The 15,826-nt window shown below is 38.6% G+C and overlaps 1 protein-coding gene across 2 annotated transcripts in view; it reads right to left on the minus strand.

Annotated features, from left to right (window-relative positions):
• LOC129779850 (piezo-type mechanosensitive ion channel component) overlaps positions 1 to 15,826 on the minus strand; it is a 144,070-nt gene that overhangs the window by 15,516 nt on the left and 112,728 nt on the right. For both annotated transcript variants that reach the window (XM_055787591.1, XM_055787592.1), the window contains 5 exons: positions 12,301 to 12,449; positions 11,727 to 11,957; positions 4,440 to 4,751; positions 4,297 to 4,379; positions 3,839 to 4,126 (listed from right to left, as the gene is read on the minus strand). In XM_055787591.1, coding sequence (XP_055643566.1) covers positions 3,839 to 4,126; positions 4,297 to 4,379; positions 4,440 to 4,751; positions 11,727 to 11,957; positions 12,301 to 12,449 — 1,063 coding nt within the window. The remainder of the gene's footprint in view (positions 1 to 3,838; positions 4,127 to 4,296; positions 4,380 to 4,439; positions 4,752 to 11,726; positions 11,958 to 12,300; positions 12,450 to 15,826) is intronic.

A 15,826-nucleotide genomic window follows, 5' to 3' on the forward strand; every position in this document is an offset into this window, starting at 1 on the left:
TTCAAGAAAAAATATCAAAAATACAGCGCCCTTGGTCCCGAGACAATGTAAACTATAAAAAAAAATACAATCAATAATTACAAGACCAAAATCCAAAATTTCTGCAAGTATAGTATTTTTCGGAAAAAGACTAGCTAATTGGCTTTAATTTTATATGTCGATCATCCGAATCGGTACAGTAGTTCAAAAGTTATGAATTTAAAAAATGGGTGGGTTATATCTATGATATAACCGCAAGGCTTACGTGGGACTTCCTTAGCTTAGTAATCATTTGTTTGTATTGATTAAATTTTTGATTGAATGAAACAATTTCCAAATTCAAATGAATCCAATATATTTGCTATGTGGGTAAAAAGATTGTGTAATGCCATGTAAGGTCAATTCATGAATTGTGATAGATTTATTTATTCATTTTCGTCAAACAAATGTAGACTACATACTTATATATTAATGTTACAATGTTTTCTTAAGTTAAATATTATTCCTACGATACATTTTTCATGATTATGTTCTTCGTTACAAGTAAATTTAATGACAGTCCTGTTACGTTTGGTATGATGACACATTGGTTTAGAAGTCTATATTAGGTAAACACATTTCAGTGTGAACAAAAATGCCCCCGACTTGCATGTATTTGCAATGCCAATTTCCTCACGCTCCATGGATTTGAAGTCTGTGTTAGGGAAACACATTTCAGTCGGAACAAAAATACCCTCGACGTACATGTATTTGCAATGCAAATTTCCCCACGCTCCATGAATTTCAAGTCTGTGTTAGGGAAACACATTTCAGTCGGAACAAAAATGTCCCCGACCTGCATGTATTTGCAATGCCAATATCCCCAGACACCTTGGTTCTGAAGCCTCTTTTGGGGAAACGTATTTAAGTCGGAACAAAAATGTCCCCGAGCTGCATGTATTTGCAATGCCGATTTCTCCAACACTGCTTCGTTTTGAAGTCTGTGTTAGGGAACACATTTCGGTGAGAACAAAAATCCCCATACTTCCATGTAATTGCGATGCCAATTTCCCTTGGTTATTGATGATGCTTGGTTATGATGACTGTGTTGGGGAAACCGTAAATCGGGCCAATCAAAACCTGGCAGTTAGGGCGTTTAGATAACGCTTAACGTTTCACAGTTATTCAATTGTTTATCTTATGAAAAATAACATTTTATTAATTGCGATAGAAGCGTAGAAATACTCCCTATCAGTTGATGCAAACATCTTTCCGATCCAGTAAGAAATGTTCGAGTTATAAGCATTCGGAATCTTCCATTTTGTCCTGCATGTTCTGTGTTTAGGTTTTCATTTTACCCCCCATATACTCCGGTTAGACGTAGTCCCACGTCAAAAAAATCATTTTCGGAAAAAATGATTTTTTGGGCAACCTTAAAATGAAAATGATTACCCTAATGATACAAAATACGGGTCTGATGTTTTGCGATAAAGAACAAAACTACCACTTTTCACGAAAATCTGAGAAAAACTATATCGGTTTGACATGGACATGTATATAAACATTTCCATCGCACTTCTAGGTGGATTGACACTATTTTCGTAACTCAAATAGTCATTTAATACATTTACATTGGGTAAACTTTCATTTAATCGTAGTTCAGTGAAACCTTAATATTATTCAACAATCCCTTGAACACTTACGAGTGTTTCTCATTTCTACGTAATCAGAATTGTGTTTTACTCTAATTTACGATAGTTATTCAACAAAATGTTCGAAAACTACCTTTTTTGACCCATTTTCCCACCCATCGATGGTATCATATACTTCTCTTTTAGCTACAATCGATTCCTCACGCATGTTTTCATAAAAACATTAGGCGTTAATAATCAAGCCCTTCTCAACGTTGGCGTTTCCATGCGAGACAGCAGATCATTTTTGTGATAGTAAACCCCCTCCCCCAACTTTTCACCCGATTGCAATCCCTACAAAAATTGATCCAGTGGTGAATAATTTGAGCCATAGTGGCAAATCCGTTGCGTTCTTTGTTCGCAACTAATTTAGAATATTGTTTCAGTTCAAAGTCTGCTTAAAATTCGCTGAGAAGCTCAAAATCCGTCCATATATTTAAAAGGTTTTCGAATAGTTTTTCGACCAACTGTTGATCGGAATCAATGATGACCGAGTCATCAGAGGTTGCAGCGATCAGAAGCCTCCTACTTTCCCGCTGTTTACTCTTTTGAGGTCTTAATTCCCTGATATTAACTCATTTTTTCATGTATTTGACTCCCTTCATTCGCATAAAATTCTCTTGTGACAAGAAACAATTTGTAGTGCTTTATCCAGACGCTGTTATGTCATTACCTTTGTCTGGGTCCCTTCACATTGCTCAATTCCGGGTAATGAGAGGGCTGACTCATTGGCAAAGGTAGGTGCAATTGAAGGCGATATTTATCAGCGTCAAATCGCCTTCAATGAATTTTATTCTTTAGTTCGCAAAAATACCATCGCTAACTGGCAACGCAAGTGGAATGAAGATGAATTGGGCCGGTGGTTTCACTCGATTATCCCTAAGGTTAGCCTCAAACCGTGGTTCAAAAGTCTAGACTTGAGTCGGGACTTTATCCGCACCTTCTCCCGACTCATGTCCAATCACTGTTCGTTAGATGCACTACTCTTTCGTTTCAATCTTGCCAGCAGCAATCTCTGCGTTTGTGGCCAAGGTTATCACGACATCGAGCACATTGTTTGGTCGTGCGAGGTGTATCTGGTCGCCAGATCGAATTTAGAAAACTCCCTTCGGGCCCGAGGAAGACAGCCCAATGTGCCGGTGAGAGATGTGTTGGCTCGGTTAGACCTTGATTACATGTCCCATATATATGTTTTCCTTAAAGCTATAGATCTTCGTGTGTGATTGTCCCTACATCCTTATACCCTCCTTTCCTTCCTTTGCGGGTAATTCGTCCCCTTGCTATAAATAGTAGAATAAGTTGAAATGTAAATAAACTATAGATATACGAATAGATTTAAGAATTGAGTGCTCATCAACATTGTTACAATTTCCTTATATCCCATCCTTCTCCTAAAAATATGTCACCCTTCTAAACTCGAGTACACCGCGAGTAATCGGTTTTCCACCTTACTAACCATAGATGTAAGAAAATTGTTTCTATATATATATAGTTTTAAAAATATATTTAAGAATTCGGCTCCTTTAAACTTAAGTAACTGATCCTGTAAAAATAAACGAATTAAAAAAAAAAAAAAAGAAACAATTTGTTCAACCATGCGTTGGAACTAAAATTTAAAAACTGGCCGAATTATACAGAATTCCCAGGAAAGATTGAGTAGCGCGATCGTTTTATTTTGACACTCTTTGTGAAAAAAATATTCGCTCTACATCTATAAGGTCCAGGAAAGGGGCCGAATGATGAGGGTGTCTTCGTAACCAAATGTGTAACTTACTAAGCGAACGGATTCAATCCCGTTCATTAACAATCTTCTAAATTGTCTTTCTCAAGACTACCTGTGAATGAACTTGAAAGTTTAAAGCCTCTATAGTACAAAATGAAGAGAAAAAAGAAGGACCATTGAAGACAATTTTTCTTTGTCAGAACTCAGAACTTTATCAGTTTAGAACAAAAGCATCAAATCGGCATGCTTATTGTTTATGCTCCTTATTCTCACCAACGCGAACTTTTCTGCTGAATAGAACAGATCACAACAATAAGATGGATTGGACGCAAACCAAAATCAGAATATGTTTTCAATATGAATTGAATAATAATACGTAATATTTGATTAACACTAATTGTTAGTGACCAACATGGTGCGATAATGATGAAGGGCGAGGTGCGGGTTTGAGAGAAAAAACATTTACCCTTCATCCGGAATGTGCTGCTCGGTGGCATGGGTGGCAGGGGCTGTTGTCAGTTCTTGGCTGCGCGTACTAGTGGCACCTTTGTGCGAACTAGCCGATGAGGGGTGTGAGGGTGGCAATTGTGATTGTGTCTGTTGCGAATCGAACGGTGGTGCTGCCAGAGGCAGTGAGGTTTTACTACTATGTACGGAACTACGGGAAAATGATACTCTACTGAGGACCGGGGTGCCGGCACGGGATTTTACACTACTGGTACTAACACCGGATCGAGAACCGGAGTGTGAACTACTAAAAAGATAGCAAGATACACGTACAGAGAAAAGCGACATTTGAGGATAATTGTTACTACAACATTATTTACAATACAAGGATAACAATGAAAGTACTTCCTAGTAATGAAGCAATATGTATAATCAAGTGATCTGATTTTGAAAACTCCACATTGATACAACACGTACCTTCCGGATCGAATGGAACCTTGTATGGGTGTCCATACCATACTGGATCCTGTTCTCATTCCAGCTCCAAATCCAGGCGTTTCCTTGAAAAAGGTATCGATGTTACATTCATGCACAAAAAAACGAACAAAAGCACCACCTACCTTCAATATTTTCTTCTCCTTCGCCAGCACTTTCATCACGTACCGATAGCTCCTCGATACGCGATGTAATCGCAACGTTAAGGACCCTATGGCTCCGGCCAAGAAGGCTGTGATGAGGTTGAGCCCAGAGAATGAAAATTTAGACTTCTTCGGTTCACCGACGGTTTCCTCTTCCTCTTCGTCGTCGCTAAGCAGCCTAACTTCCTCTTCCGTGGTAAACTGATGCCGTGAAGTGTCCCTGCTGGTACCCGGCCTTTGACCATCCGGTTCCTCGCTATCGTCCGCGTCTTTCTTCTTTTCACCGTCGCTATCCTATAGAATTTGATGGTTTACATTAAGGTTCGATAAGAATTTCAATGATTTCTAAACAACATATAAACAAAGCCGAATTGAAATAATTTAGAATGATTCGAATGATGGGTGCGCTATTGACGGTGCTGCAAAATTTGGTAGGAAAACAGTGCAACATACGCAACTCCAGATACACCAGTACACTTACGCGACACCAGTCGATAGCACCGATATGATAGGAGATTGCCGCAGATATCAGCGGTGATACAGAAGCTACCAGATAAAGTTGGGAAAAGCAATAGATGTGCGAATTTATTTACATATACTAAGATGCTTCCTACGGAAGTGCGGATGTAGAAGTATGTTACAAAATATGGGATATTTAGTTCAGATGATATGATTGGTTTCGACAAGTTTTGTATCCTTTTGGATATAGCAGTGAAGGGAGGTCAATACACTTGTATCCGTCAGTCCATTCCTACTGTCATTACTCAAAATAGATCAAGGGTCAATTTCAAAACATCAACAACAAAAAGCTGGTTTGAAATAGGGTGTCAATCATACGTCCAAAGACAAAAAAATAATTTTCGCTGGATGAAAGTGAGTGACGTAGGACTATACAAAGGGGACAGCTTTTGTTAAATATATTGTTTTATTTTCTTCTCCTACGTGAATACCTACCTATCTACCTGAAAAATGTATTAGTTTACTGTTTACTCTTTATGAATATGTTGATGGTTCTGAAAAGAACCTTTGGTGTTGTGTTTTTGTTATCACTCGATATTCCCATCTTGTTCGGTTAAACCTTCCTGTTTAGCTATTGCGTTTGCCACTCGCCACAGCTTTCACAGTTGGAAAATTTCTTCCTATCCAGCTTGTGACATGTTGTTCAGTAAATTACATTTAATGCGACGTGCCGGAGAAACACTTTGCCACTCACTGAAACTAATTGTTGCCTTGATGAGCGCCGAACCGAAGCTGCTCTGTTCTTGATGCGGGTTTTCTGATTGTCGTGAGCAGCTTTGCAAGCCAACTCGAGCACTCCGACGGCCGAAACTCTATAATCGCTGTTAGGTATACTGGTGCTCCGGCACCAATCCGTTCGGCCTAGTTACCATTGCGGAGCAATCAGTGAATGCGACCAACAGGGAACTGGAGACCTGCATGGTTCGAGTGAGACTTTGCCTTTCCCTTAACATGTCCTCCTTTGTTACGTCCACGATGCCGATGCCGTACAACCACACGGGTTTACGGTTTCAAAGAAAATAATATATTTTTTTGGGGTCCGCGTGTTTTATACTCTAGCGGTACACACTCACAGGATAGAGACAAATCGGCAGACTCAGCCAGAGGGGCGAGTCCAACGAGACGAACGAATGAGCGTTAAAAGGGAGCGATGGCAAAAAAATACATTCATAGAGGCGAATGAACTGAAAAGTTTAAACCCTCTTAAAGCCAAAAAGAAGAAGAAGAAAATACATTCATTACGATTTGTTCGCTCGTTGGATTCACATGCAGGCTAAAAAGGGTCCTTTTCAGGATCACAAAATTATCTTCAATCTAAAGAGTTTATTGTTTTGTTATCACTCGATATCCCCATCTTGTTCGGCTAAACCTTTCTGTTTAGAGATTGCATTTGCTCATCATATCCATATCATCATATCCTGGCAAACAAATTATGAAAAAATCTATTTGTGTTTTATTATTATTTTGGATATTGTTTTAGGAAGCATTGGTTTCATTGGTGGTTTTGAAAAAAACCATTTCGAACGCCCTCGATGCCGCCTTGTTCTGGATTTGCCACCAAAGCAGTTTGTATAAAGAACAAACTTTTTTCTTCTGCTACCTGATGCCGTTTTGCGATTGCGTTTGCCACTCGCCACTCGCTGCAACTGCCTGTTGTCTTGATGTCCACCGAACCGAATGTGGTCTGTTCCAAATGCGGGTTTTCTTATTGCCGCGAGCAGCTTTGCCAGCTAACTCGATCACTTCGGCGGCCGAAACTATATAACGCCGGCTAGGTGGACTGCTGCACTGGTACTAACGCGCTCGGCCTAGCTACCCTTGCGGGGAACTCCAGATCAACACGGTTCGAGCGGGATTTTGCCTTTCCCTTCACTTTTCCTCCTTTACCATGTCCAGACATGGCTGCTTGGGTTGGTTTGTTGATGTGTTGTGATGCGAACCGATGTGGTGTACGGTTTGAATGAGAATGATCGTTGCGGCAGCGGAGCGGGGATTTTTAAGCTGACTGGCTGGCTCGAGAATTACGCATGTGTGAGACTGCGACCAATGTTTCGTTCATTTTTTTCTTTTTCCTTTCCAATCGTGCTTCATTCTATTTCGCTGCTGCTCTGGTTGCCCGTTTTGGTCGGTACGATTTGAGGAGCACAAAATGGACCAATCAAAAATGGGCACATAGTGCATTTGGACAATGCTTGATATTTCACAATTATTCAATTATTTATCTCAAGAAAAATGAAATGTTATTCGTTATGATAGATGCGTAAATATATTTCCTATCAATTGATGCAAAAACCTTTGCGATCTATTGAGAAATGCTCGAGTTCTAAGCGTTCCAAATCTTGCATTTTTTCCTACTTGTTCAATGCCTAGATTTCCATTTCACCCCCTATATCTTCCGGTTAGACGTAGTCCTACGTCAAAAGTCGACGAAATCGTTTCGAAATTATTGGGAGTACAAACGTTTTTAATTTATTGAGAGTACAAACCAGTACGATGCGTGTTTCGAAAATTGCTTTTGTTGTTTTGTTGGGGGCGGAGGAGCGGTCCGACCCGGGTGTCACCCTTAGAAGGGTGACATCCATGACCATGACAAGTTTCAATATAATATATATTGAAAAAAAATCATAATTTTGAATGAAGGTAACCGGTTATTACTTATGGTATTAACTAACAAAACAAGTTACTATGGGAAAGTCCATGTTATAGAATTTTCCCTTGGTTATGGATCAAGTGCACGGTCCCTCCTTCCAGAAGTTTGATATTCAATACTTCTGATGCGTTGTACCGCATGAAGTAGATCTAGCACAGAATATTTGCAAACCAAAGGACCATCTCTGAGCAACGTGACAAGACTCAATGCACTGGTAATTCGCTGTAGAAAGGAACAGCCTAGTCGAAATGGCAATTAAAAGGGTTCAATAAATCCATTGATGAAAAATTTGCTACTGAAAGGAGAATTCACAATATACTTCTATATAGCTAGATAATATAAAATGAGCAAACAAGGCAAAAGATCATCCGGATCCGGTTTAATGATGGAAGGGGGAATGTTTTTTATTATTAAATCGTTTTTTTTTACAGGCTCAGTTACATAAGTTTAAAGGAGCCAAACTCTTAACTATATTTTAACAAGAATATATTTACATGTTTCCTTAATTATATGGAAGAGGGAATGTTGGAGTTGGAGATTTTCACCGGGTATTACAAGAACGGTCGAAATCGCCTAAAAAGAAGCCGAAACCTTTGAAGCAATTCAAGCTCAACACATGTTATGAGTACCTGACAGCGAACTGAAAAAGTCGATTTGACAAACTGGCAACTACGATGTTTCGGAAAGACAGCTTTTGCTAGAGATACCAGGACTCCGTAGTCATTTGAAAGCCGCTGGAATTCATTCTAATGATGTCATTAATGTGATTGCATTGGATGTGTTACAGTTCAACATGAAGTGGGACTTCCGTAATTCGGTTCAAAATTCTACAGTGAATTTGAAACTGTTTCTAACCATGTACGTTTCTGTGGCATATTGTGGAAAGGCTAATCAGGGTTGAAATTATTTAAAAATTTGCGATCAACGATGGGGCAGATATGTTTAACACGTTGAGCCTCGTACTGTTATTGCTGCGCATTCATTGAGCCCGCAACAAGAGAGCGGAATCGCTCTTAACGGGAAGCACTTGTACAATATCAGTGTCGGTCTCAGCTCCCAAAAATATTTATTTGAGTCGCATTCCGGTATGCAAAATAAACCATATTTTATTTATCTCTTATTTTATAACTATCAATTCCAGTGACCAACGCGTGAAGATTTCGTGATTTCTTGTTCGCCCTATCTAATATTATAATAAACACGTCTCATGTTTAGATAAGATTGGAGGGGTTACACCCGCTCCGGGTGTCACCCGGTCACGCTACGCCACTGGTTTCAAAATTGTTAATGAAACGTCGAGATCTACTGTAATCTTTTTTTTTTTGTCAAAGATCGACACTCTGGGACTTCCGAATGAAAATTCGAGATAACTATTTTTTTTGGCACCCAAAACCATAGCTTTTACCTCGTATTCCGAAAAAAGACCATAGTGTCGATTTTTGACAAGAAATTTTTTTTCGAGATGACAGTAGATCTCGACGTTTCATACAATTTTAAGATATTTGGCATCAAAACATTTTTTTAAAAACCTCGATTTCCTTTTCCCACTCTCCTCTCCCTTGGATGATTTTTCGATTTTCAAAAAACTCAAATTTTGACCGCTTTGCACCACTCTTTGATTGAGCCGAAATTTCGCATAGGGTATTTTTTTTTTGAGATGTCGAACATTTTGTATGGGGTAACTTTTTGAAATTTTACCCTAGGCACCCAAGGGTAGCCGTAATCGTAACGTAACAAAATTCCATTTTAATACCTGAATAAATCAATATATATGCTTGAGCACCTGGTTTCGATTCTGGAACCGAATAAGGTATGTTTCTGAGCCAAGGTGATAGAACACATGTTGTAATGGGTTTAACAGCAGTCAATATACAAACACTGTCAATAATGTAACTCAAATATCGCGTTAATCTTCCGTAGATGCAGTAGATGCAGCTTACAAGCAGTATGACTGATTTGAAGAGCCTAAGCGAGGAATATCCTCTGCGTAGAACGAGATGCACACTACAACATGACGCAGCTTGGTCGTAACCACCCCGATTGGGTTATTTGAACTGATTGAGAACTAAGGATGACCTACAAATTAGAAACTTATCGTAATTCATGTTAAATTGGCGTTAATTTTGTGAAGGAGTGAGAGTTTTTACATCTGGTTCTATAGTTATGAACCACTGAAATTTTAGTTTTTTGAATATTTCTCGCCTGAACACAACAATAAAGTTGAAATGACCAGTCTTATAAATGAAAATAGTTATTGTATTCTACACTAACGGGAGTTAAATAAAAAATGAGAATTTTTTCAATCACATAAAAAAAATATTTATTTTCATCGATTTCAGTATTTTTTATTAATAACATAATGTGTTTTCTTCAAAAAAATGTCAGTGAATGTTTGAGTAAGGTCCGCTGTTCGACGTAACTTTGTCGCGATACTCTCACAAGAACGTTGTACGGCACTTGTCGCTGAAGTAGTAATTATCATTTCCTGGAATATGCGTTTTGGACAGCGGAAAATAGCTTTTGTCGTCCAGAACGAAAGACGTCCCTCGGTATTTTTTGGTCATTTACCGACACTGTGATTTAACCGTCTCAATTTGCTCCTCCGTGTACTCCGGCGACCTCGTCTTCTTCCTGCAGACGATTCCTTCCATCTTGAGGGTCCGATGGATCAATACGTAGGAGCAGCCATATTTCCGACCAGCGTCACGCAGGCTGGTTGCGTCCTTGTTGTCAAACAGCTTCTTTAACGATGTCTTCCTCTGCTTCGTCATTATCGTCACCGGACGACCACTTCCGACCTTCCGCTCTACGTTCAGGGAATCCAGGATACGATATACCGTACTGACAGGTACATCTTCTTCCTTAAAATGTCCCACCGTGAACTTTTTTCCTTGCTGGAAATGCCTTTCGAAGAACCGTACAATGCGTTCGCGGAGCACGTACTGTTTCGACGCCATCTTTGCTTTGACTAAATTCAAACTAGCAAAACCAAACACGCTAACTGTTTCTAGAGAGCCCAAAGAGTAATTTTCTTGGAGAAAGAAAATTTTACGCTCTTTATTTGAGTTACTGAAAGGTATCGAAAAAATTCTCATTTTTTATTTAACACCCGTTATTTACGGTTGATCTTTAAATATCTCTGGAAACTCAAAAAAATGAGTGGTTCTATAGTTGTGAAACGCAGTGTATTTAGAACCTTGCATATGTTTATCATTCCACTCCAAGGTTCAATGCATCTAAAAAAAAAACCTCATACAAAGAGTGGTGATCTTTTCTAGACTCCTCGTTGAGGTTCCTCGAAAGTTGTATTTTGGTGCGATTTTGGATTTCAGTCAATTCGACCGGAAGAAGGTGTATGTAAAGGTCATCTGTTCAATAAAACAACAATCAATAAAAACATTGTTTATTGTTTGAAACTAAATGGAAATTCAAACTGAAAGGTTACTATATTGCAAAGAAATCTATGTTCATTTTTAGATTTCTCGATTATATTATTCGAATGTTGCATTCTATTGAGATTTTCATATTAGAGTATTAGAGATTTTCAAAATAGCAATTTCAATGAAAATTTTTGACGATCGTAAACTAATTTACGTAAAAGTTGAATTGAACAACATGTAGGATATCGTTTACGTTTTCACGACCACATTCAAAGCGCAAAACACAGATAAACACCCCTCATCAACACCAACAGCATTGATTGTTTATGATTTAGATTATTTACAAGTTTGGACAGAACACAAGGAATTGATAAACGATAAACAAGCGTGAACAGTGAAGCGTCATAGAAGCTTTTTGATGCAACAGACTAGTTAGAACTGAAATTCAGAGAATAAAGCTTCAATAACAATGCGAACGTAAAAAACCAGAAACTATCTATTAGCGCGCAAAAGATTGCGTATAATCCATGAAACCTACACGCATGTAGAAATGAAGTCCGAAGTACATTGGAAGCACGAAATGTTAATGTTACGTTTTTTTTTTTGTTATAGAAAGATGGCTAGTGGAACAGTCGTGTCGGTCGGTGTGCAAGCCCAGATAGGAGACTGTGTAACAACAGAAAAAAAATAAATACAAATCTACCAAAAAACAAAACTCACAAAATGAGTATGGCGTGGAATTGGTTCGGAAATTGCGGAACGATCCGTGGCCGTTGTCCCGGTCCGGTCCGTCGTTCCAGTAGGTTCGTGCTCGCGTACGAAAGACGCACGCCGTAACACTGGTGACGAGCTACGCCTGACGACGTGCCGGTCGGCACTTTTTCGGCCCATTGCACCGACATCCTGGTCCTGCGCTTCCAGCTCGTTTTTCTCTTTGATTTTCGCTATCAACTACACGCGGCGGGATGTGCGGGGAAGTTAGGAATCGGAGAGATCGAAGGAGACATTCACGTTGGAGGGGGGAGCGGCAAGGGAAGAAGTTCAGTTGATTTTGTAGAAATTAGATCGAGGCGAAATCGTGCAGGTGAGAAAAGTGATATTTTTGATGTGCGTGTCGATTGGGGTGAAATTCAAATTATCGATTAAGAATTTTGTATCAAAGAGAAAAAAAATCCAATAAAAACATACAGATCAACAAAAATCACTAGAAAAAACGAAATGCGTGTTCAAACCTGAACAAAAGAGGAAAAGTAAACTATTCACGCACACGCTCGCACACGAATTGATACGTTACCTTTCCTAGGGTGAGATGCCGTCGGCTGAGGCGGCGCTCCGCTGCACCCTTTTTATCAAACTCTTCGTCCGAATCACGAGGCTGCATCAGGTCTAGCTCGAATTCGTGCTCGGTGTCCTCGAACATGTAGTAGTCACCGGATCGAATGGCTATATTGGTACAGTGGATGTAAAAACATTTCAATTGATTAAAATGGCGCAAAAAAGTGTTTCTTTGTTGTTTAAAATATCACTGGAAAAAAATCTGAACACATATTCTTGATAGTGTGTATCAAACAGAGCTATTTCATTGGTGCAAACACAACATTTATATTTTGTTGATACGATAAATTTAAATTGTACGAAAATATTGGGTGTTTGGAATGAAATGTTAGAAAGAAGAACAAAAAAGTTTCAATAATAAAATTGCTAATGGTGTCGAAAAAAAGACTTTTACTTATTAGGTCTATAGATATCGTGGAACTGTTTCAGTAGCACAATATCTGAAATATAATAATGGAAATTTAGAACTGTGATAATTAAAAAAAACATAAATAAATGTTATTTAATTCGAAATAGGAAACTCTTCATCTCTCGGCGGATTCTTACAAAAAAACCTTTTCCTCGATGTACTCGATGAAGACACATTTTTCGATTACTTTTGTTGTTCTCCACTGCGATTGGTCCACAAGCGTGGACCAATCATGTCTTAAATATAGCTACATTCAGTACAGGTGTATTTTTTTTTTTTATCCAAAATATATATTTTTATTAAGGCTCATATGGCGTCAACCTGACGGGGCCGGCAGGGCCATTAAAGCAGTACAGGTGTAGTCAAACAATTTTATCAAAAATTCGTTGATGCATTTTCTTGAATCTCACGTTTCATCTCAGGATAGTAATATGACACCAATAAAACACGATTCCAAAGCGTTCTTTTGACATTAGATTTTGCAACAAAATGAATATTTGGTTTGGTGCTTACATTATTAACAGACAGGGTTACCTTTCATTACATGGGGTCTGGCATTGTCATGCTGGAAAATTATCTTGAGATGACTATCATAGGTCATTTTTTCTTTGTATTTGATATCGTTCACCAGCCATTTTTTAAATTATATATCAAACGTTTTTGATGGCTTTCCGTGTTTTTACCATCCATATCGAAATCAATGATTCCCCTTTTTTTTTAAATCATTTTCACAAATGTTCACGATAGAACCCATTTTTTGTAAATCTCGACAAACAAACTATGACTATTGGCTACACTTCTCATTTAAAAATAAAGATATATATGAGCAGATGAAGTAGTATTGAACATCTCAAGAGAGAAATTCTGTAATTCCGTAGATGTTCTTAAAGCAGCTTCAAATTTTAGGTCAAAAATCCAGTTTTTTTTTCATTTCGACTAGAAGGTTTAGATTATAAATACCGCAGAACCTCGTAACTGATTCTAAATTAGACAAACAGATTTCAGGTTTCAAACCTCAGGTCTCAACTCGCAGATTGTACCCACGAAGATCCCAATTTCATATCAGTACTCTAACCCACTTTCAAATTCTAGATTCGAATTTCAGACTCTGATTCATCACTTTTGAATTTTTGAATCAATTTTGATCATGGTGATTTTAGATATAAACTTTAGGACTCGGTTCGAAGAACAAATTTAGATTTGTAATAAAGATCCATATAAATTCAGAGTCCAGTTATCGAGTTCCAGACGCAGAAATTATCATATTCCAGATTGATTCCAGATTGACTTGGCGAATTTCGGGTTCTTATTCTGGATAAAGACACCATTCTTAAATATCAGACTCAGATCCAGCATCAAGCTACCAATTACAAAATATATTATAAATCCAAATTATAGATATCATCTTCTTCTTCTTGAATGGCGTTAACGTTCCCTTGTGGAACTTTTGCCGTCTCAACGTATGTATTAACTAGCGTCATTTATTAACACTTAGTTGAGATTTCTTAAGCCAAATAACACGCCTTGAATGTATTCCGAGGGGCAAGGTTTGGTTTTAAATACAACATATGTATTCCAGATGCTAACTATATATTCATAATCTCAGAACCAAATTTCGGCTCTCAAATTCAAGACACCAATAGATTCATATTATCCATTCCTCTATGATATTCCATCTCAGGTACAAGCCTTCTTATTTCGATTTAGATTTCAGTTTTCGATTCAAGATTCGTGATACTATTTTCTAGATACGCACACATTGTAGATAATTTGGAATTTATAGAAGGTAATTATGCCTCCACCGTCAAACTTCTACCAAAATCCGTCAACGGGTCACGATCACGATCGGTCACCTAATTTTATTTAATTTATTTAGAGACTATCTGAAATTGAACGTTGATGACAATCGTCGCAGGATCTTCGCTCGTAATATTCATTGGGCTGACGCTAACATACCAATCGATATGCCTGAACGATGAGATGAACGAAATTTTTGAGATTGATAAATGCATTGTATTGACAATCAAACAGACTGGTATCGTCTTTAAAAATGAGCCGAGATGATCCTCCAAAATGATAAAAAAAAACGCATTACTGAATCAACTAGCTTCCAAAACATTCTGGTTGAAACGAAGAACTCGTGCACCTGTTTTATAGAATTTTGAATTTTGATATACCGTTCTGAATCAAATTTCGGAGAACATCATATTTCGGACACTTTGTTCTAATATCCTGAAATTCTTAATGCACTGATGATATAACTATAAAATTAATATCACAATTACTTCTTTAGAGTAATCCCTTGGTTTCACTATCATTTCATATGAGAACTAAAGGGTGTGTCACAACAAATTGCATCACGGAAAAAACGCTGTAGAAATTCGCCCAGTAGACCGATCCTTTTGAAAATTTTAGACAGTAAAATAAAAACTATTAAACAACTTTTGGCATTTTCTTTTTATTCATACTTCGAGCCCAAGCCCGTATGCTCGCACCTTCCTCTTTACCCCGTCCATAAGGTTCTGTACAACGTCAGGTTGTAGTTTTTTTTGAACAGAAATCCATTTTCTCTTGAAGTCCGCCTCCGATTTGACAACTTTTGGGTTCTTCCGGAGGGCCTGCTTCATAATCGCCCAATATTTCTCTATTGGGCGAAGCTCCGGCGCGTTGGGCGGGTTCATTTCCTTTGTAACGAAGGTGACCCCGTTGGCTTCGTACCACTCCAACACGTCCTTTGAATAGTGGCACGAATCGAGATCCGGCCAGAAGATGGTCGGGCCCTCGTGCTGCTTCAATAGTGGTAGTAAGCGCTTCTGTAGGCACTCCTTAAGGTAAACCTGCCCGTTTACCGTGCCGGTCATCACGAAGGGGGCGCTCCGCTTTCCGCAAGAGCAGATCGCTTGCCACACCATGTACTTTTTGGCAAACTTGGATAGTTTCTGCTTGCGAATCTCCTCCGGAACGCTGAATTTGTCCTCTGCGGAGAAGAACAACAGACCCGGCAGCTGACGAAAGTCTGCTTTGACGCAGGTTTCGTCGTCCATTACCAGGCAATGCGGCTTCGTCAGCATTTCGG

This window comes from Toxorhynchites rutilus, chromosome 3 (genome assembly GCF_029784135.1).
Source record: "Toxorhynchites rutilus septentrionalis strain SRP chromosome 3, ASM2978413v1, whole genome shotgun sequence".
Taxonomy (NCBI): Eukaryota; Metazoa; Arthropoda; class Insecta; order Diptera; family Culicidae; genus Toxorhynchites; species Toxorhynchites rutilus.